General features: G+C 37.1%; 1 protein-coding gene across 4 annotated transcripts in view; it reads left to right on the forward strand.

Moving 5' to 3' along the window:
* The window catches only part of LOC132124689 (receptor-type tyrosine-protein phosphatase zeta-like), a 55101-nt gene that overhangs the window by 19119 nt on the left and 14260 nt on the right, over positions 1-21722 (forward strand). For 2 of the 4 annotated variants that reach the window (XM_059535815.1, XM_059535816.1), the window contains exons 3-19: positions 810-989; positions 1073-1224; positions 1539-1634; positions 2655-2721; positions 3054-3211; positions 5788-5938; positions 8404-8588; positions 8748-8874; positions 10412-10452; positions 10553-13247; positions 15047-15191; positions 16600-16685; positions 17479-17564; positions 19189-19285; positions 19377-19462; positions 19772-19906; positions 20201-20335. In XM_059535815.1, coding sequence (XP_059391798.1) covers positions 810-989; positions 1073-1224; positions 1539-1634; positions 2655-2721; positions 3054-3211; positions 5788-5938; positions 8404-8588; positions 8748-8874; positions 10412-10452; positions 10553-13247; positions 15047-15191; positions 16600-16685; positions 17479-17564; positions 19189-19285; positions 19377-19462; positions 19772-19906; positions 20201-20335 — 4622 coding nt within the window. The remainder of the gene's footprint in view (positions 1-809; positions 990-1072; positions 1225-1538; positions 1635-2654; positions 2722-3053; positions 3212-5787; positions 5939-8403; positions 8589-8747; positions 8875-10411; positions 10453-10552; positions 13248-15046; positions 15192-16599; positions 16686-17478; positions 17565-19188; positions 19286-19376; positions 19463-19771; positions 19907-20200; positions 20336-21722) is intronic. The other 2 variants (XM_059535817.1, XM_059535818.1) reach the window with 2 other exon arrangements.

Below are 21722 nucleotides of genomic sequence, written 5' to 3' on the forward strand. Positions count from 1 at the left end.
CAATGTGGTAAACGTGTGTATGTTGTCAACAGTTCAGAAGACATGAAAATAAAGTGCGTGCATCTGTAATAAAACGTCCCTCACGTGGCTCCGGGGGGTGAAAAGGCCTCCTGTAGTGAATCCATGCGTTTTTGTAAGATAAATATCCAGATTTCAAATGTAATAAACACTTTTTTCTCACTCCTGCTGACTGTTGGAATCTGATTATGAATCAGAATTAAATTTTTGGGTGAACTAACCCTTTAAAATATGGGCATGCAGAATAAGGCATTAGTACGTGCTTTATAAGTACTAATAAACAGCCAATATGCTAGTAATATGCTTGCTAGTTAATAGTGAGTATTGGTCCATAAAATGAAGTGTTACCTAATAATAATATGATGGTTTCAAATGTTTAAAACAACCAAGCCACTCAAGATTGTGCATTAGGGTGATTTTACCAAACAATTTACATAACAGGGTTTTTCAAACTTTTTATTTCTTCATTCATGTAATGTCTATGCTCTGCTGTATTTGACTCAACTGTACTGTATTCTACTGTACACCAGTGTTTTTGACTCAGCCGGGGGTGTAATGCAGCTATTGATATGCTAATGGCAGTGACCTAGAACTGCTGGTGACCTGGTTCATGGGCTTTGTTTTTGTGCTGTAGGGTCCTCCAGAGAGAGGACTCAGATTAACCCACCAGCAAACCACTACATGACTAATGATGCACCTGTGTGTCTGTGTGTTTGCACTGAAGTACAGAGGATCATCTTCGGACATTTATGAATGGTTTTATTTATCCAATTAAACTCCATTTCCCACAGGAACTCTAAACCAAAATAACTGGGCAAAGAAATACCCGTCATGCAACAATGCCAAACAATCACCAATAAACATTGAGGAGAGCCTGGCGCAGGTCAAGATTCAATATCAGAAGCTGAGATTAGAGGGATGGGCGGAAAAGACATCAGAGTCCACTATAATAAAGAATGATGGGAAAACAGGTGAGAACAGCTATATATATTTTTTAATATCGACCCTTTTGTGCATTGTTTATTCATTTCTGTAATGTGTTATTTGTCTCCAGTGGCCATTGATGTGGGAGGAGATTTTTTTGTGAGTGGAGGGGGTCTCAGGTCCAAGTTTAAGGTGGGACGTATCACTTTCCACTGGGGCCTGTGCAATGCCTCCTCTGACGGGTCGGAGCACGGCCTCAACGGTGAAAAATTCCCCCTGGAGGTATTTCACATAACAAAATAATGTCAATTCTAATTTACATATATTTTGTCTATTTTTCTTTCTAATTTATTTATTATATGTCTATTTGTTTCTATAATTATTTCATTTTATGTATTTTATTTCTTTAATTTATTATATTTATTTCATTTTATTTATTTTAGTTTTGAATATTTATTAAGTCACTGCATAATAAGAAGGAGGATAATATACAGTCAGCTATTTGACGCTTTTCTGAAAGCACATTATCTCTTACTTTTCACTGGAAGAGTGAATGTATACAAATGACGATTAGATATTTTTTGTTTCTGGTGCAGATGCAGATATACTGTTACGATGCAGATGTTTTCAGTGGCCTCGATGAGGCCCTCAGCGCAGGAGGAAAGATCACAGCGTTGGCCGTGCTGGTTAAGGTAAGTATGGATGCATTGTATGTATATGTATATTTCAGCAATTTCTTTATTGTTTTGAATTAAGCTTATTATTCTAACCCTGTAAACAAAACATGTCTAGTTAACTAAGAAAAAAACTTAATCCCTCTTTTTAATCATGTCTTAGATTAGAAACAGAAGGAAGAGATTTTCATTATTTGTATATTGTGGCGTCGCTGATTCTCCCCAAACATACTTTCTTTCTTTATGTGTTGAACTTTATTTATTCACTCCATCAAATTGATAATCTTAGACAGGGTTAGGCGCTCTTCCAAACCTCACCACACCCCTACCCAGCATTTAGCCTGAGGTACAGAGCATTTTCAGAAATCCTCATCTTCACAGGGATGTTTTGATGGTGACGACTGACAGGACTTAATGATAATGTGTTGCTAAATCCTTGTAATATGTAGGTTTCCCTGAGGATATTCTGCTATACTTCATGAAGTTGTGTGCTTGTGTATATTGTGCTGTTTTGTCAGTTTACTGTTCGAGAGTGTAGCTTGTATGAACATGTCTTATTTGAAAGCAGATATATGAACTATTCACTATGAAGCTTACACTGGTGATGTACGGGAGAGAATACTGATTTTACTGTAAATTATCTAATTTTCCACAATAAGAACATCACAGTTATATGTGTTATGAGAACAGTAGGGCCTGTAGATAGAGAGTATGTGTTATTCAATAAAAATATAATTATATTTTCTGAATGACATAATTGCTGTTTTTTTTTTAAACACAGTCTAAAAAAAACAGAGGGGGCTATGGGCAATTACTGTACTTATTCTGTTCTGAACATCAAATACTTTGTTTTTCCATCAAACTAGTTATTTGAATAAAAATATTTGGATTTTATATTTAAAATTGATCAAGTTAGCATTAGGTAGCTAGTTAGCTAGCCAGTTAGCATCAGCTAACAAAATGTTTCCCCCACTGTAACCTATCATGTATCATGTAACTGCTAAATTTTCTTGATTTTTTTAATGGTTCTCTTCACAGATAAGCACTGAAGATAATGCAAACTACATGGCCATCGTTGATGCAGTCAACAGTGTCAGCCGTTATGGTATGTGCAGTCTTCGTACATACAGTATATTTACAAGTGAGAACGCAGCCAGGAAAACGGCCCAAGGGAGAAATTGGCTTTTTAGAAACGACCCTGCTGGCTAGTTTCTAAAACTATGCGGTGAAAAAGCACCATAGAAGTGGTCCATTTGATTTATGCTCTATATTCCAAGTCTTCTGAAGTCATAAGATAGATTGTTTTTTGACAAGCTGACCAAAATGCCTTTGTCTACAGAAGATAGCAAGTCATATGAGTTTGAAATGACATGAAGCTGTGTAAATAATGACATAATTTTCATTTTCAGTTGAACTACTCCTGTTTTCTCTTGTCAGGAAAGAGTGGCCCCATCTCTCCATTCACTCTGCAGGGTCTCCTGCCCAACTCCATAGAGAAGTACTTCATCTATAACGGCTCTCTGACAACCCCACCCTGCTCTGAGACCGTGGAGTGGATCGTCTTCAAAAACACTGTGACCATCTCAGATGTACAGGTCAGTATAATGGACAGTTTTAGAGCAGTGACCTACTAGCATATGTTTCTGGAATTGAATGTGTTATGTTCAGACTAAAAGAGACCGTTCAACCAAAATTGAACAATCTGTCCTCATCTAAGGCTTTCAAGCTTCAAAAAGGACACAAAAGCATCATTAAAGTGGTCCATACACCATATTCCAGATATTCTGAAGGCATCTTTGACATATGTCCAAACTTTCTTTGAATTGGCTACTTTTATAATACTTGTTATTTAGATTTTTCAGTTGTATTACAACTGCTTGGAAAAGAGTGGCCAGCACATTCTTTAAAATTTCCATGTGGCGTTCCACTGAAGAAAGAAAGTCATACGGGTTTTGGGACATCATTTGTGGGTCAACTCCTAATTAAGGCTTTGACACGACAAACAGTGGCGACAGACTATGTTATTGAGCTCCATGTGCTGACAGATTGAAAGATGAGGTCAAAATGAGACAGAACACTGCTGATAACAATTGTTTATATCCACAAACACATTTCTCTCATAAATAATTAAAATTACCTTGTTTTGTCTGGGACAAATTCAATGAATAATTCAAAACCTAAAACAGGAATTTCACTGCCAAAAAAGGAATTGTCCTACCTAAAAACCTTGAGGACATCTTCACTTGGACTGATATTGTGACTGTGGTGTCTATTTGTCATTTGGCGTCTAATGCAACACAATAATAATGTAACACACACACTCTTAGGAACTAAAAACAATTAGCTAGAAATGGCACACAAGCCCAAACATGATGGTACAAATACTAATTAGAATTCAGAGTGTTATCTTAGTTTGACAATGTGGTCTGTTTAGTTTCCTCCATATGTTTTTACATTAGAGCTGACATTTGATTTCTTAGAAATCTGTTTAGTCATGTTCAATAATTATAACTTTAGCTGTGCTTTTGGCACTAAATACTAAAGTTCACACAAAAAGGAACCCACTCCCTCGAAAAGAGGAAGACAGTAACATTTTTTATTATTTGTAATGTTGGATGGCACACATTCAAAAGCAAGTCATTAAATGGAATTAGAGGGAGCGAGCATAGTGTTACACGTCACAAAAGACTGTGAATGCTTAAATACGGCCTTTGTGTTGTGTGTCATTCAGTCTGGGGCTATTGCCCTCGAGTGACTTGCAAGTCGATACAAGCTACAGTCGAAACACATGGTGAAAGCGGGAGTTTTACCGCAAGGTAACAAACCCACACCTGTCGACGTCACAATAGGAATGACATTGAGTCACACACATTAAAGAGTAGCTTTGATGTCTGAACACAATAGTGGACGTCTCGCCGCGGGGCTACACTGTGTTTGTGCTGTGTGTAGTTTTTGTGATGTATAGAGATTCAATAGTTCTGTTTTAGGAAGGTAAGTTTATGCCTCATAATGCAGTTTATCATTACCTGTAAGCTACATCATCTTTACTACTACTAAATTTATATTATTAAATATTTATTATAATTGACGTTACTGTCAGTCTGTGTATTAGTCTGTGTATCTTTATGCAGGTTACATTGTATCTGGCGCGAAGTAACTTTATGAGTCTATATGAGTGAGTCACTGAATCTTTTACTTAACCAATTCGTTCAGAAACATTAATTCTTTCAGGAACGAACAAGTCTTTCATAATGAGTGAGTAAGTGAATCATTTTCTCGAGCAATTTGTTCAAAAACCCAGATTCACTCACACATGGACAAGTCTGTCTTCATGAGTGAGTCATTGAATCATTCACTAAACCGATTTGTTCAAAAACATCTGGGGCCCGTATTGCATACTATTCACCCTTTATGGTATTTGAGATTAGTCATTTTGAATGCTATTTAGAATTGATAGTATAGAAACTAAATCATCAACATATTTTGTTGACCTTTTTGTTGAATAAGTGAATCATTTGCTTAACCAATTAACAAATTCTTTCACAGATTCTTTCACAGATTCATTCAGGAATAGACAAGTCTGTACTTATGAGAGTCGTTCAATTCTCTCAAATGATACGTTCAAAAACACCTGCATCCCAATTTGCATACTATCCAACATAAAAATTAATCAAGTTTGTAATTTTGAATATTATTTAGGGTGGATAGTATGCAAATTGAAATCAATGTGTGAGTCACTAAATTATTCACTCAACCAATTAATTCAATAACATTAATTCATTCAGCAAGGGATAAATCTTACTTCACGTGCAAGTCATTAAGTCATTCACTCAACCAATTACTTCATAAACACTGGTTTATTCATAAATCAATCTTAACTTTTCAAGAACAGCATGTGCAAGACATTTGTGCAATAATCAAACACATCTGTCTAATGCAAGTTTACTTAGAAATAAATGGAACTTCTTGTTTGTTAAATGGTTGTCAATATCAGTTGGAAGATACTCTTACTCTGAATATCAACATGGTGGACAGATTATGAAGGTAGTATGAAGTGTATTTATTTTATATGACAATACTAGCAATACTAGCTTCTAGACCCCTTCAGATGACAGAAACAGGTTTGTTTCCAGATTTCTTATCTAATCTGTGTCACTGTGTGTATCCACAGCTGGAGATGTTCTGTGAGGTGATGACCATGCAGCAGTCTGGATATGTCATGCTAATGGACTACCTGCAGAATAACTACAGAGAGCAGCAGGAGCAATTTATGGGACAAGTCTTCTCATCCTACACGGGCGTCGAGGAGGTCCACACTCCTAGTGCGTGCTTCACAAACACTTACACACGCATAAACAAACTAGGGGAGTGTGTGTCTGGAATCATTCACTCTTAAGGTCTTAAAGCATTCAGGCAGTTTTAGGGTCATGGATCCAATTAGCCTCCAACATGATTCTAATCCCAAACAACTGCTTCTCAATTAAATAAGGTATCTATTTTTATACGATGAAGCCCTCCAGACAATTTCCTACTTTCTATATATAAACACAGACAGAGATTTGGCCCATTTTTTGCCATACACAATGCTTTCATGACCCTTTATGGATGATTCCCACTCATTTCACAGCTGTTTTATATCAAGCAATTACAAATAGACAGATTTAAGTAAAAAAAAATAAAATAAATCAAAAGGCCTTACTTATTTAATTATTGCATAAATATATAAAACTGTCACCTACAAGGTTTTTGAGTCAAATAGTGCCTCTTTAGAACTTAATTTCTAGATTATTATAATAATTTAATCATTATTACTTAAGCTGTACGTTAAAAATGAACACTGCCTAAATTTAACCAAAATGTATATTTAATTTATATACATTTTTTTATTTATATATTTGACAATAATACATGCCTCTTCAAAAATAAATCTGCACGGGACTGTAATGTTGTTCATGTTTCACAAATCTAGCTCAGTCCAACCTGTTTATTTTAAAGAACCACTTACAGATCTGAACTGGTTTGCTCTCAGACTTTCCGCTTTAGCAGATCGTTGGTGGAACATCGATGCCCTCATTACAGATTCCTCCGCTACAGGGTGAACTGGCACGTGGGAGTTGTTTTTACAGTGGCCATCGGCAATGGAAAATGTGCCACTTGTGTCCTTTCAAACACAGATATGCTCCAACCTGTGTCTAAGCTTAAATCAGTGCCTGGGGAGTGTCCTTTACAACCTTAATGCTGCATTATTATGTTGTAAAGACTGTCTGGTTACTTATGACTTCATTTAAACCTTGGGAAAAATTTAACGTGAGGGTGGCAATGTGCTTAAAAAGATTAAAGGGCCAATATTTACTCTCATCAGTTTAGATTATTGATATTCTTTGTTGGATTTACAGTTTTCTTGTAAGTGTTTATGTATATATATATTCTGATAGGCATCCTTCATATATGTGACTGTTGCAATCTCAGAATAGCACAAAAAGGGAACGTAAAGCCGAAAGCAGCCAGACACACCAGATTTGCTTAACCTCTCCTTCACTGTGCTCACAGTATTAACAAGATTTTCCCACCACTGTTCGGTCACATCAATCTTTCTGCTTCTCTCTCTCTTTCTCTCTGTGTCTCTGGGTCATGTATCAAAACAGTTGAAACAGTTGCTAGGAAACTGTCTCTTTGTGTTTGCCCCCTCACTTGCACAGGCTGAATCCGGTTCAAACTGTTCACACCTAACAGACCAAAATTGATGTTAGTGTGAACTGACTGTATGAATTTTAAATCAGCCTTTACTTTTCCCTTAATATATTATTCAGATTGTGTTATTTGGAAGTGGTCTGTGTCACTTGCAATTTTAATTATTAGCTGTTCAATCATAACCTTAGACTTTAGAAGTTTGTTTGAGATGAATGCAAGACATGACCTGTAAATGCAAGTGTTCATTCCCAAATGCAATTATGTCAGCATAGGGATGTTTGGGATGGAACAAACTCTACACTAAATGACATTTGGAGTGAAGAGAGCATTTAACATCACAGTAATTCAAAAATAGTAATAATTATCTTTCATACCAATAAAATGGCATAGAAAGACAATTAATATGTGTTAGAAAGTGACACAATTCTTTATTTATTCTACCACAATAATCTACACAAATACTATTTAGACACATATTACACACATAATTAAAAATGAGCAAAATTTAGATCAATCAAAATCAAAAATGATTATTGTTTGTCATAGGGTTAACAAAAAATCTTTAATCAATTAAAAATATTTTTAAGTACCTTGTCTGACTGGAAATTACTTTTAAGTATTCTAGTAGGCAGATTTTTCCTCTGCGGGTGCTTTCTGCCCTCTTGTGTTAGAAACTGATGGGTGGGGATACACCAGTAACATTACACATCAAGTGTGTGTGTGTGTGTGTGTATTTATATATATATATATATATATATATATATATATATATATAAAAGTACATTTTGAAATATATTAAAATAGAAAACAGATATTTTAAATTGTAAATTTATTTCACAATATTCCTGATTTACTTTCATTTTGATTAAATTAATACAGCTTTGGTGACTAACAAAAACAACAACAACGGAAAATCTTACAGAACCCAAAGTTTTGAATGGTAGTGAGTGAAGTAGAGAAACCTATGAATACCGTGTTATTTTTTCACCAGGCATCATGCTTTTTCATTGTTTTCGGTTCATTTTTGTATAATGTAAGAAAAGGTTTGAAGTGCATAATTTTAATACTGTGTGTTTGTGTGTGTTTGCTATTGTAGTTTGTAGTTCCGAGCCTGAGAATGTGCAAGCCAACCATCATAATCACACCAGTATGCTTGTGATCTGGGAGAGGCCACGGGCTGTTTATGATTCAAGCATAGAGAGATACTCAGTCACCTACCGGCCGGCCCAGGGCGATGATGAATCGGCCTTGGAGTACTTGACTGATGGAGACCAGGATGTGGTAATTCATTAAACGTTTTGTCATAAGCATCAGACATTAATGAACACATTTTGAAAATCAGGCCTGCATCGTTAAGGTCACCTTTCCATATTTTACCTTTTAGAAGTTGAATAACACCTGATAATCAATTGTGATTAATTTAGTTTTTTTCACCACCAGGGGGCGATCATTCAAGACCTGGTGGCCAACACTAGTTACAAGGTGCAGGTAGTTGCTGTGTGCACCAATGGTCTGTATGGCAGAGTGAGTGACCAGCTGACCGTGGACATGCCCCTGGATGATCCTGGTAAGACCAATCGCGCCCGCCGCCCTCGCATCCGTGGTGAATGAGTTTACAACACTCATGCCCCACATTGTTTTAGTGCAAATGTTAGACAAAAATCTCCAAATGTAAACAAACAACAACAAAAAATCCTTTGCAAACCAGTTACCTTGTCCAGAAAATAATTATTAAAATTCAGTACTGTAATGTATATTGTTTAATCAGGCTAACACAAACCGATTGCACATTTAAAACAACTTAATAAATTGCTGGCAATTTCAGTAGAATATTTTAACTTATAAAAATGTTTTTATTTATATTTATTTAAATGTTTTCATTAGTTTGAACTGTAAAAGGAATTTCTGGTTTTAGGTAGACTTTTTATCTTTTTCAGTGTTCTTGTACATACTTGTCGTCTTACAGGATTTTCCTCTTATTCTCTGTCTGTCTATCTTATGCTTTGTCATCAACTTTCTGCATTTTGAATTTCCTTCTAAATATTAAGATTTTTTTCTGTCTGTCATGAATACTCACGATTTCAATGGACTATTTGTGTTTTTTGTGTTCTTTCATTTGAATGTTGGGTCTGTATTTTGCTTACTGATTTATAATAAACTTATCTGTCTCTCTGAGAATCCCTGTCATCATGTTTCAGTGTGCATGGATACATGTGTTGTCATTTTCCAATTGTCACACATTTCCTAAGTCACAAGACATTTTTTATTATTATTTGAAAATATGTTTAAGAGTGGATTGGGCTTACATCAGTAAAAAGGGGCCAGTCTATCTGATAAAATCATATATCTTCTACCTTTTAATGTTTCCATGCTTCACAAACCGATCTTGTCCACATATCACGAAATCTCTGGGGTCTTTTCCACCATATTCTGTCAGTGAGTTTGATCCCATGACAGGTAAGAGCCTGCAAGAGACTGTAAGCTTTCTCCATCTCTGTGTGCTGGGAGGCATTTTAATGCATGGTGTCCAAACTCTACTGTTGTGTGATACAATAAATGTAATAAAAAACTGACCCTTTGATCCAAATATTGCTCCTTTGTATTCTCTTTGTATTGAAGAATGATATAAACAAACTTCCTCTTTGGTGGTGGCCTGGTTGACCTTTTCTTCCTTCTTAACCTCAGTGCTCTCAGCAGCAACAGAAAATACCAAATGCCAAAAAAAAAAATCCCTTTAAGGCATTTGGTTTGTCATTGAATACACGTTGAAAACCACTTTGTGTTTTTAGTTTTGTTTCTCAAACATGAGCTTCTTTGTCCATCAAGGATGAAATTGTAAGCATTGATTGGTTTTCAAATGTATCTGAGGTGTGTGTTGAGTACATTATGTGACACAGTTTTCAAAATTATTGTATTAAATGAAAATACAGACTGAAAATAATGTCACTATTATATATGTTCACCAATTATCTGTTAATTATACTATAGTTCCATATAATACCAGATGGTTTAGTTTCAGTGTCAGACATTATTATAAAAAATGTAAAGAGCATACAAAACATACTTACCTGTTGCTGACTCTTTTATGTCTGGTTAATTTACAGAAACAGACAATGACTCCGACTCGTTTGAGTATGATGAAGAGGTAAATGTCAACATTACTTTAGTGTATAGTTACTTTAGTGATTTTATTATACAATAGAACTGAACATGTCTTTTCTCTCTGTCCATCTCTTCTATTTCAGGAAGACTATCACATCAATCCTTTTTTGATCAGACCTGGCACAAATCAGCTTCTATATCCCTTCCAAACCACTACCACCGGCCCAAGAGTTACTACAACACAGCGCCCGGTCCATCCAGTCTTCAAGACTAGACCAAGGACTCATGAAAGAAGACTCCCGGTAGAAGATTCCCAGAAGACACATGATCATTATATTCCGGCAGTATACACAGATAAACCTACTGTGAAATACACAGACCAACCTCCCGTCCATGCAAGCATAACCACGAGTTTTGTTGTTGATGTACATACCATTAGACCAGATGGCTCTAGCATTGTAGCTGGTGTATCCTCAGAGTCTGATGGCCAAAGCAATACCTTCACAGAGTCTCCAACAACCGTCACCCCTGAAACAAGTGGCACCTCTGAAACAATTGTCACCCCTAAAATAGGCAAAACCCTAGAAACAAGTGTTACCCCTGAAACAAGCAGAAACCTTGAAACAAGTATAACCCTTGAAGCAAGCATTACCCCTAAAACAAGCAGAACCCTTGAAACAAGTGTTACCCCTGAAACAAGCAGAACCATTGAAACAAGTGTAACCCTTGAACCAAGCATTACCCCTAAAACAAGCAGAACCCTTGAAACAAGTGTAACCCTTGAGGCAAGCATTACCCCTAAAACAAGCAGAACCCTTGAAACAAGTCTTACCCCTGAAACAAGCAGAACCCTTGAAGCAAGCATTACCCCTAAAACAAGCAGAACCCTTGAAACAAGTGTTACCCCTGAAACAAGCAGAACCCTTGAAGCAAGCATTACCCCTAAAACAAGCAGAACCCTTGAAACAAGTGTTACCCCTGAAACAAGCAGAACCATTGAAGCAAGCATTACCCCTAAAACAAGCAGAACCCTTGAAACAAGTGTTACCCCTGAAACAAGCAGAACCCTTGAAGCAAGCATTACCCCTAAAACAAGCAGAACCCTTGAAACAAGTGTTACCCCTGAAATAAGCAGAACCCTTGAAGCAAGTGTAACCCTTGAAGCAAGCATTACCCCTAAAACAAGCAGTACCCTTGAAACATTTGTAATCTCACCTTTGTTAGACATTTCTAAGGTTGAGGAAGTGACTCAACCTGTAACTGACTCACACAGCTATGGGGAAAGTTCAGTGACTGTAGCTCCATTGCCTGAAATCCCAGTGGAATCAACTTCCTTTACCTTCCCCCCAGAGGTCCCCCTGTGGCCTACAACTGCTAGTTTGCCTTTTCCAACCACTGCCACTTTCAGCACTGTTCTGTCGCAGACCACCCAGCCGGTGTTTAATGGTGAGAGTGCCTTGTATGCCCCCTCTGTATCTGACACCTTGTCCTACGTGCATGCAAGTCCTGTGTCCCCCTATTCCTTAAGCAGTGTGTTGTCTGAGCCCATCCCTGACTGGGACATCCCGTACACTGTTTCCTTGCTGGTGTATGGTGGTGCACAGTCTATCACCCCTTCCCCTTCCTACCCTACCCTACTCCTCACCGGCTCTGTGTCTTATTTAGACATGGAGCCTGTCTCTAGTGGTGATTGTAATGATGATGATGGTGATGATGATATTTTATCTGGGTCCATCTCCGGTGACCCTCAGTGTAGAAGTACTCTTCCCCTTCAAACGTTACCAGAGGTGACTGCTTCTGTGATCTCCATGCAGCCAAGCTCTGAACATGACCTCTTTGAGTCCCTCAGTATTGTCTCCACCCTGAGCAGTCTTGCACATCTCCAGCCTTCGGTTCCCGTTTCTAACGACTACTCTCTGAAGACGACAACCCTTGACTCTGACTCTTTTCTCTCAGGTAGTGTTAAGGACTCTAGACTGCTGACAGAATGGGTAGATTCTTCTCTAGTAGCTCTTACATTTAGTCAAGACAGTGGTGCATCTACTGAAATCTCTCTGCATGCCTCTTCTAATTTCCTGTTGCCCTCCTCTACTTCGGGACTGTCCCCATGTAGGGGTCTCTTGGGTGACCCAGCTAGTCCTGTAGAACACCATTCGCTTCTGTCCACCTCTAGTGCCGGTACTCTTCTATGCAGCGACGCAGACTTGGTCCTCCGCACAGATGCTCTTTTGTCTTCTCTTCCCATTTACACCATGCCTTCTAGTGACCTCAGCATTTCTGTTTCAGCCACTGTCAGCAGTGTTGCACAAAAAATAACTGGACAGTCCCAGGGAGCATCTGTTCCCATTAGGTCTTCGACTATTGTGCCAACCTCTACTCCAGAATTCATATTTATACCTACTCCTGTGGTGCCTCCAACTGTTGCAGTTTCCTCTGCTCCAGAATCTAGTTCCATGCCTACACACTCTGCAGATGGACAGCTGGAGAACAGTGCCTCAGGCTGGGCTCTCGACTTAGACTGGGGCCAGAGCTCAGCATCAGGAGATGAGAGTATTGTTCCATACATCACCACTGCCACTCCTACAGAGGTACCTCCTGATGAGACAGATGATGGGAATGAGGAACACTCTTCCTCCTTCTACTTCGAGGGTGAGAATGGCACAGATAGTGAATCTACTGAGTTTAGAGTCACTCTGCGCCCCAGCCCATCCTGGACTCTAAGAGGAGGTGGAGAAGAGGAGAGCGGATCAGGTGAAAACCTCACAGATAACGAGACATCTTCAGACTTCAGTATCCCAGAACGCACTGAGAGGGATTCAGAGGAGGAACCAGTGGAAGGTAAAGCTCACGTTTGTTGACGTCCATTCCAGAAGGTGCTTCTTGATTTAGACATGTTCAGTGAAGCTTGATCAGTGAAGAGTCTTGAAGTACCTGAAAGCTCTTGCCGCAATGACAACTAATCCATCCTAAAAATGCCATAACCCACCACAAATGTCACCAAAACAGCTAAAACCTCATCCAGAAAATGTTCTGTAGAACTTAGTTCACTGGTAAGGTAAGATCGAAGAGTGCACTACAGTGTCCTTAATTAACATATACATCAAAAGAAGTTAAACTAAAGGTTAAACAACCATCATCTTAATAAGAAAATCCCATCATCAAAATATGTGTCTGATTCCTAGTCCCATGTGATACCTGTGTGTTTTGTTTTGTGTTGCATGTTCTTCATGTGATTATTTGTTCAAATGTGTATTAGCATGCTCACATCTGTCATCAGAAACATACCAACAGCATGTTTTCCATCTCAAGTTGAATCCAAGACACCTGGTTATACATCTAGACATAACTGTAGAGTTTATGGGCTCAGTAGATTTATCCACTGCTATATGATAGAATCTATAGAGTCAGTATAGCCATTTTAACAGCATGGAGGGATAGAATTTGAGCGAAGAGTTGGCTTAGCTATGTTAGCACTATTTGAATCTTTCATGGGATGAGTCATTTCACTGTTTGTCCAGCAGAGAGCAGCAAATTTCTTATATTTGGTCACTAGTACGTGACAGCTGGCAGTGGCAGCATTGTGTTTTGGCTGGGATGCTGAGGTCATCTCAGACAGTCCTATTCTAGGTCTTAATCTCTCAAACGTATCTGTCTGCAATGAATCATGACCTGTGAACTCTTTAGCTTCTTAGTGTCAAAATACATTTTTGATGGAATAGATTAAGTGGCGCTATACCAATCCTTATAGATGACATACTGATTATAGGGTATTTAAGAATCAAAGAGAAACTGAGTCAATATCCTGTGTGTCTGTTATCTTGAATTTAAAGGGTTAGTTTACCCAAAAATGAAAATGCTGTCATTAATTATTCACCCTCATGTCATTCCAAACCGTAAAATCACCGTTCATCTTCACAACACAAATTAAGATTTTTTTGATGAATTCTGAGACCTCTTTGACCCTCCCATAGACAGCAATGTAATTACCACGATCAACGTCCAGAAATGTAGCAAGGAGGCTGAAGATGAGTTTAGAACAACATGAGGCTGAGTAATTAATGACAGTAATTAATTTTCATTTTGGGGTGAACTATCCCTTTAATATGTTAAAGAGCAAATGGTAGTTTTTAGTGGTTTTATGCAGATTTTGAGTTTAGTTCAAAATAGCACCTTTACCAAAAACGTCAGATTTTATTGTTGTTATCATCCACTACATTTTTATTGACTGCATTGTTATTGCATCCACATACTATAGACATTCATTCATCGTTTTTACATAGTCAGTTACAAGCCATTTTTACTTTTTTTTTTATTATTTGTTGATGTTACTTGTTTTTTTATTCTCAGTTATAGCATGTATTAAGGCCTACTGGTTTGCAAATGATGTCGCTTTAGTACAGTAAGATCAGTATTGATGTGTTACAAGTTATGTGAAGTGTGATAGTTCCACTTGTCTTGAAGGTGTGTACAAATATTTTATAAGGTGAGTTTGTTTACATTGTCTAACATACATTTTTTATTGTTTAATTATCTCAGTGCTCCATATATGTTTGCATCTAATAGGATACTACATTTTCCATCAAGAACATTGACTGCTGATGATGCTCTGATCTGAATAGGGTGTTTTTAACCCATAGACGCCAGTAACAGTAGTCATGAGTCGCGGGTGGGCCTAGCGAGCAGCAAAGAGCGCCAGAAGAAGGCTGTGATTCCTCTGGCTGTGGTCTCCACCCTCACCTTCCTGGGTCTCATTGTTTTGATTGGCATTTTTATCTACTGGAGGTAAGTCCCATTTATAGAATTATATATTTAATAGAAATGTAAAACCCATTCACATTTTTTATTGACATATATAATCTTTTAAAATTAAAAATATATATATTTTGCATACACTTGCTGACCCTTAAAAATGAATACAATTAAAAAATATTTACACCATACATTTTTGACACAAATAAAGGCAGTTTACAGTATATGTGACCCAAGCATTATTTTTCTGTGCATTTATCATTAGTCATGCATAGTCAGACAGGATGCATGGAAAACAAAAATATACTTCCTCTAAGACATCTGCTTATGATTTCCGTCATATTGTTACTAATCCATAATCATAACAATCGTTGATAAAGAGGAGAAGGGGGAGTGGTGTGGCCCCATGAGGAGCATGTTGTCTATCTGTGATGAGGGTTTAATCTTGGGCACAGACCCAATCTCACACCCACCGGGTGAGGGACAACCTCAAAAGGAAGCAAAATAAACAAGCCATGATGTGGTCTCTGTGTGTGTGTGTGTGTGTGTGAAACCACCCAGAATTCACACCAAAGCGGTAAAAATGGTCCTTCCACACCAGGATGGAAGTCTGAAATCCTGTTTACTGTCAGATATTCCCAACCGTGAAATAAGCAACTTTGGCAATCCCATCAAGAACATGTCTCAGATGTGTAAACAGTTTAGCGGCACAAGATTGTACATTTCTTATTCCGACGTGCCTCTTGCCCCTTCAACATATTGCTCATGCTTGACTTTTTGTTGTTACACCGTGAAGATTGCGAGGAGATTAAATCGGTAATCTTGGAGCCGGTGATTAAATCTCCTATACGCTGATCTGTTGTTTGTGGGCCTACAGGGAACACATACTGCCAGGCTGGAGAAAGAACCTCCACGTGATTATGTTGAACATGACCAAGTCATGTTCATGTCTTGTTAGTCCAGCCGTGGGTGGTTCAATCTCAGCAGAACATGGGCATGTAAAACTGCTTGTCCATCTGTAGCTACATGGTGCTCATTTGGAGAGCAGACAGATGCGCACTTAATGGGACGTCTTGAAGCGTTAGCTTTAAATCTATGTCGCCCAATATTGTGGTCACTAATCCCTTCCGAGAAGTTTCAGTTTTAAACAAAAAAGTTCAGGAAGTCCTCTGGGTGATCCTGTTAAAAGCGTGTTGTGGATTAGACTGAATATGGTTTTTGTGTTTATTTTTTAAGCTTAGAGTCCAATCTCCAGGACATATGTGGATAAGACAACAACATATAAATAATCAAAGCTTGCATGGTAGAACCATAGATTTTTTCCATGTTTTTATTAACTTTGGGTCAAGGCAGTTTGTGTAGTACATGTGCCTTACATGCTATTCAGTCAACAGTACTTATATTACATAAAGAGTAGAAAAAGTGTTTATTGCCATTACAGGAAATGTTTTCAGACTGCTCATTTCTACATTGAAGACAGCACATCACCCAGGGTTATATCCTCCTCACCATTACTGAGCCCTACAGGTAACACATACACTTTTTCATAATTGTAATAGGGAGTTTCCATTGATACTAATGATATTTGGGTCAATAACTTAATGCTTATCTTTTAATTTACTTAAAATTAAAACATAGAAATGTAATTCATGTACTTAATTACTTGTCAATGGTGAATGTTTTTAATTTCTAAATTAAAATTCATTTTTATATTTTTTTGGAGGATAAATAAAAAAAAATGTCAAGCGGTGTTACTGTCCTGATAATATAATGAAGGAAAAAATGCCTCAAAATATTCATTCTAGAAAAGTTAACATTACAGTAGCTTGTTATAACCTATTAATATTATAGTTAATTATAGAAAATTATTTCAACAAAACGGCTTTTAATTTGTAAAAAACTGTCATGTGGTGCGACCAACTTGCAGAAAAAAAACTCCTCTCTTGTGTCAAGGTCAATAAGTCCCTTAAAATAACAGATCAGTGTCATGTGGTGCAACTTCCTAAAACTTGATAAGATGTATATTGTATATATTAAATACAAAAAACATTGATTAAAATTGATAAAAAAAGTGTAAGGGAAATATGAAATATGTTTTACTTGATGGTTAAACCACATGACATTTTAGATTTAGAGTCATTTGGTCCCCACAGTTAAGGGAAAAGCTGAACCACATGCGACTTAATCTGGTCTTGTTATTTGTTTTACATCATTATTGATCAGTGTGACTCTCAAAATTACGTTCAAATGCTCACATAATAATTTTAAATGTGTGTGTTCACTGCTGTTTGGTCATCAGACATGTCTTTTATACTTCCAGGTGAACACGAACCCCAGTCAGTAAAACAATTTGTGAAGCACGTGGCTGAGCTTCACAACACCAACTCATTTTCTAGAGAGTTTGAGGTTCGTATCCCATCACCCCCCTCTCTTTAGACACACAGCTGTCTCATGTGAGCCTTGATAAAGCAGATCAACATGTCATTAAGGCATGTCTTATAAATGAATTGTTTGGTTCATTCAGGCAGGTATATTCACTCTCTATCCATTCGTGCATGAACGCAGGTTGCTGGTAATAAATATGAGTTATAATTAGGTCAGTAATGCACTCAGCTCTATGTTCCAGTCAGGTGCACAAAAAGACCCAGTTACAGCTTCATTAACATCAATCAGTGTCAGATTGTAGATTCTCACCATAACATTAAATTATTCACACTTCATTAGATCATGCAAAAATCAAGAAAGCTTTAATTGGACACAAACCAGGCAGTAAACCCAATTATTAGTTCTTGTCATAAGCACATCCTACGAAAAAATTATGGATATGTTTCAGAAGTTCCTGTGTTGCTTTTTGTGTCGTGTTCAGGATGATTTATTTTAGTGATATGTGTTTTGTGGCATGCTATTTATGTTAAACACCTGCACTGATACAAACAGAAGTGTTTGAATGCATGTTCTGCTCAATCCATGGTTCTGTCCATTTTAATTGAGCATAGGTGATATTTGTGGCTACGTTCCTTCAGTGAAAAAGATTCCCGGAAATTTAGTGCCATTTATTTATTATTATTTTGACTTTTCTCTTTGTATCTCACAGTGGCAGCTTTATTTCACAATTCCGATTTTATGTTTCACCATTTGCATGCATTTCTCATAATTGCAACTATATTATGTAAATTTGACTTCCTATCCCACACTTGCAACTACATTTCTTAGTTGCCATTATGTCTTATAATTGTGACTTATTTATATCTAATTATTATGAATTTATTAATCTCAAGTTTTTTGGCTTTAAATAACAATTGCAATTATTTCTGCATCTATTTTTTATAATTGCAACTTTATTTTTTATAATTTAGAGGCTTTTTACAAGTGCTTTTTACAAAATTATTATTATTATAATTGAGAATTTACAGTATATCTTAGAAATATAGCTTTATTTTTCAAACTTAATTTCTTCAAACTGAATCTGAAAAATCTTTTTTTCACAATTGCAACATTAATTCTTGTAATTGTGAATTTATTTCTCAAAATGATGGCTTTATTTTACAATTGCAGCTTTATTATAGTTGTAACTAGTTACAATTACAATTTATATTCCCCCAGTTGCAACTTAATTTCATTTCAATTTCGACTTTATTTCTCATAATTGTAACTTTATGACTCGCAGTGTTACTCAATATCTCACAATGTGACTTAATTTCTTGCTTTAGTGACCAATCAGCATCCAGAACTGAAACTTATAGACAGTTAAATGAGCAGAATCCAACCCAGGCTTGTCGGTGCTTTTGCTGTGTGCTGTTACGTGTATTTCTGGTGCACAGTTTGTCATTGTATTTCATTGCTTTTTGCATTTTCACCCCCCATTAGATATTGAAAGAGTGTTTTGAGGTAAGCCACATCTCCCTTTAATTTGTTTGCTTTTGATAGCTTTAGCATGAATTTGTGACACTCCCTTGTCTGCACTTGTGATGTCTTTAGTGTTGTCACTTTATGGCCGGCTGTTTGAATAGAGGATTGTTTGTGATTTTAGGAAGTTCAGACATGCACCGTGGACCTCGGAACAACAACAGACCGTTCCAGCCATCCAGACAATAAGAACAAGAACCGATACGTCAACATTTTAGCCTGTGAGAACCACTGCCACAAATAAATCTAAGCATTAGATGCATGTTTCTGTGACTAATATAAAATTGTAATATATTCAATTACATCCTTTAGATGATCACAGCAGAGTGCGACTCGCTCCCCTGAACGACAAAGATGGGAGAAGCGGAGGGGACTATATAAACGCCAACTATGTTGATGTGAGAGATTTTTTCAGAACTAAGAAGCTCTTCCAGGCAAATCGTGATAATTTTATCATTATTTAATCAGTGAGGCATGACTTCCTCAAAGTGTAACTGTTTAACTAAGTGATAAAAACACTTAAAAAGCTGATTTCGGTCAATTCAGTCACAGAAAAATCAGGCATGGTGGCGAGTGTGAGAAAGTGTTTGGGGTCCCTATTGTAATGTTGTGTCACCTTAGAGGTTCTTTAACCAAGTTTTAACCAAGAATACTTGCTCTTCCTCTTCCTGTAGCTTTATTTGTCTCTTCTTTCTGTTTCACACAAGGGTTTTAACAAACAGAAAACCTACATTGCAGCACAAGGGCCCTTAAAGTCCAGCACAGAGGATTTCTGGCGGATGGTGTGGGAGCAGAACGTGGGAGTGATTGTTATGATCACAAACCTGCTGGAGAAAGGAAGGGTGAGCCATTTTAGTGCAGATTCTACCTGAATAGATATCTTCCCTTTTAAAAATAGTTTTCTGTCATCGGAAACATTTTCCAATGGCTTCGAAAGACTTAGAATATAAACCACACAAGTCACATGGACCAGAAAATATATGTATGTTTTTTTTTTCTGTTGGAAATGCAAAATCATATGGGTTTGGGAGAGGATGAGAATGAGCGAATTATGTCATTTTAATTTTCGGGTGACAAGACAGTAACAAATATGGGTTCATTCAGCTTCAACATAATAATGTTTGTCCATTTCTCAGAGGAAGTGTGACCAGTACTGGCCTCTGGAGAACCAGGAAGGGTATGGATGTTTTCTGGTTACTGTTAAGAGCACAAACGTCCTCGCTTACTACACCCAGAGAACCTTCACCATCAGAAATACCAGCATAAAGAAGGTATCAAGTAGATATACACAATATTTTGGAACAATATTGGTTATGTTCTGATATTAGAGGTTTTCTTTGTTTTTGTTTTTTGGCATTTATGTGCATTTTATTGTATCGGTCAATGTTGGATATTTGATAGTGAAAGTTTTTCTCTAGTTTTTACATTCTGATTACCTTTGCCGTCATCTACCACTCACTTAGTTATTACTAAAGCAATAAGTCCCAAGAAGCCGTGGTTTTATAGTGAATGGTATGTGTAGTAAGGTTTAACAGAATAGAACAGAGCAAGTAAAGTGTAATGATATTAATAAAAACATTATTCTTCCGTCAAACAATTTAGTTCCTCAGAAACGGTTGTGGTTCCAACAAAGTGGTTGCCAAGTAACACACAAATGTAAACAAAAGGTGTATGTTTGACGAGTAATTTACACCAACTTCGAACTTGACTCAACCAATCAGAATGAAGGACCGGAACTATCTGTTTTATAACGTGAACTTATAACACCATAAAAATTATGACTTTAAATTTTTTTATGCTGTACTGTACATCATGTTGTGATGCCTAGATTCACTGTCAGCATTTAAAAATTGTAGATTACATTTTTTGGTATTTTATTTTGTAATTTATTTATACAAAATTATTTATCATGTAAGGAATAATTGACGATGGGCTGTTGAATTATTAGAAAAATAACGCACACCGGTCATGGCCTTTACAGCTCGGGTATGCATTATTTTTTTAATAATTCAACGGCCTGGAGTCAATTATTCCGTTTATACTATGGTTACCACACCTCAAGGCATCGATCATATGATATATTTAAAGGGATTCGTCCGGTTTTTGTACTTAAATCACTACTGTGAGTAGGACTATTTCTTCCGCATCTCATCCAACACCTCTTTTGCTAGTTCCAAAACGCAATTTTAAAGCTGGTAACCGTGGCTTGAGCCGTTGATAGCATTCTAATGCAGTTATTAATGAAGTTATTAGAAAGAGAACGAGAGCGACAGACACAAAGAGAGAGAGAGAAAAAGAAAGAGAGCTTGTGTGAATTAGGCTAACGTACCGCTTGTGTGTTGCAGCGTCTCTAAGCATCGCTGTCTCCTTGCTAGTGGGAAATGTCACATGTAGCCTTTAATTTGCTACACTATATAGGCTAACTGATAAAATCATCAGGGCAGCACTGACAACACCTTTTTGTGCAAACTGCATGACCATTATTACAGTTAACTGTGCAAAGTGATATGGAACTGTAATGCGGTCAGGAGAGCTGCCAGGAACTATGTTCGCCGTGCGTTTCCCAGAAAATAATTGCACACCTCAGCATGTTCGTCAGCCAATCAGATTCAAGCATTCAGTGGCCCCCGTAGTATAATATCATTTAAGAATTTATTG

The sequence above is a fragment of the Carassius carassius genome, chromosome 43 (assembly GCF_963082965.1).
Source record: "Carassius carassius chromosome 43, fCarCar2.1, whole genome shotgun sequence".
Classification (NCBI taxonomy): domain Eukaryota; kingdom Metazoa; phylum Chordata; class Actinopteri; order Cypriniformes; family Cyprinidae; genus Carassius; species Carassius carassius.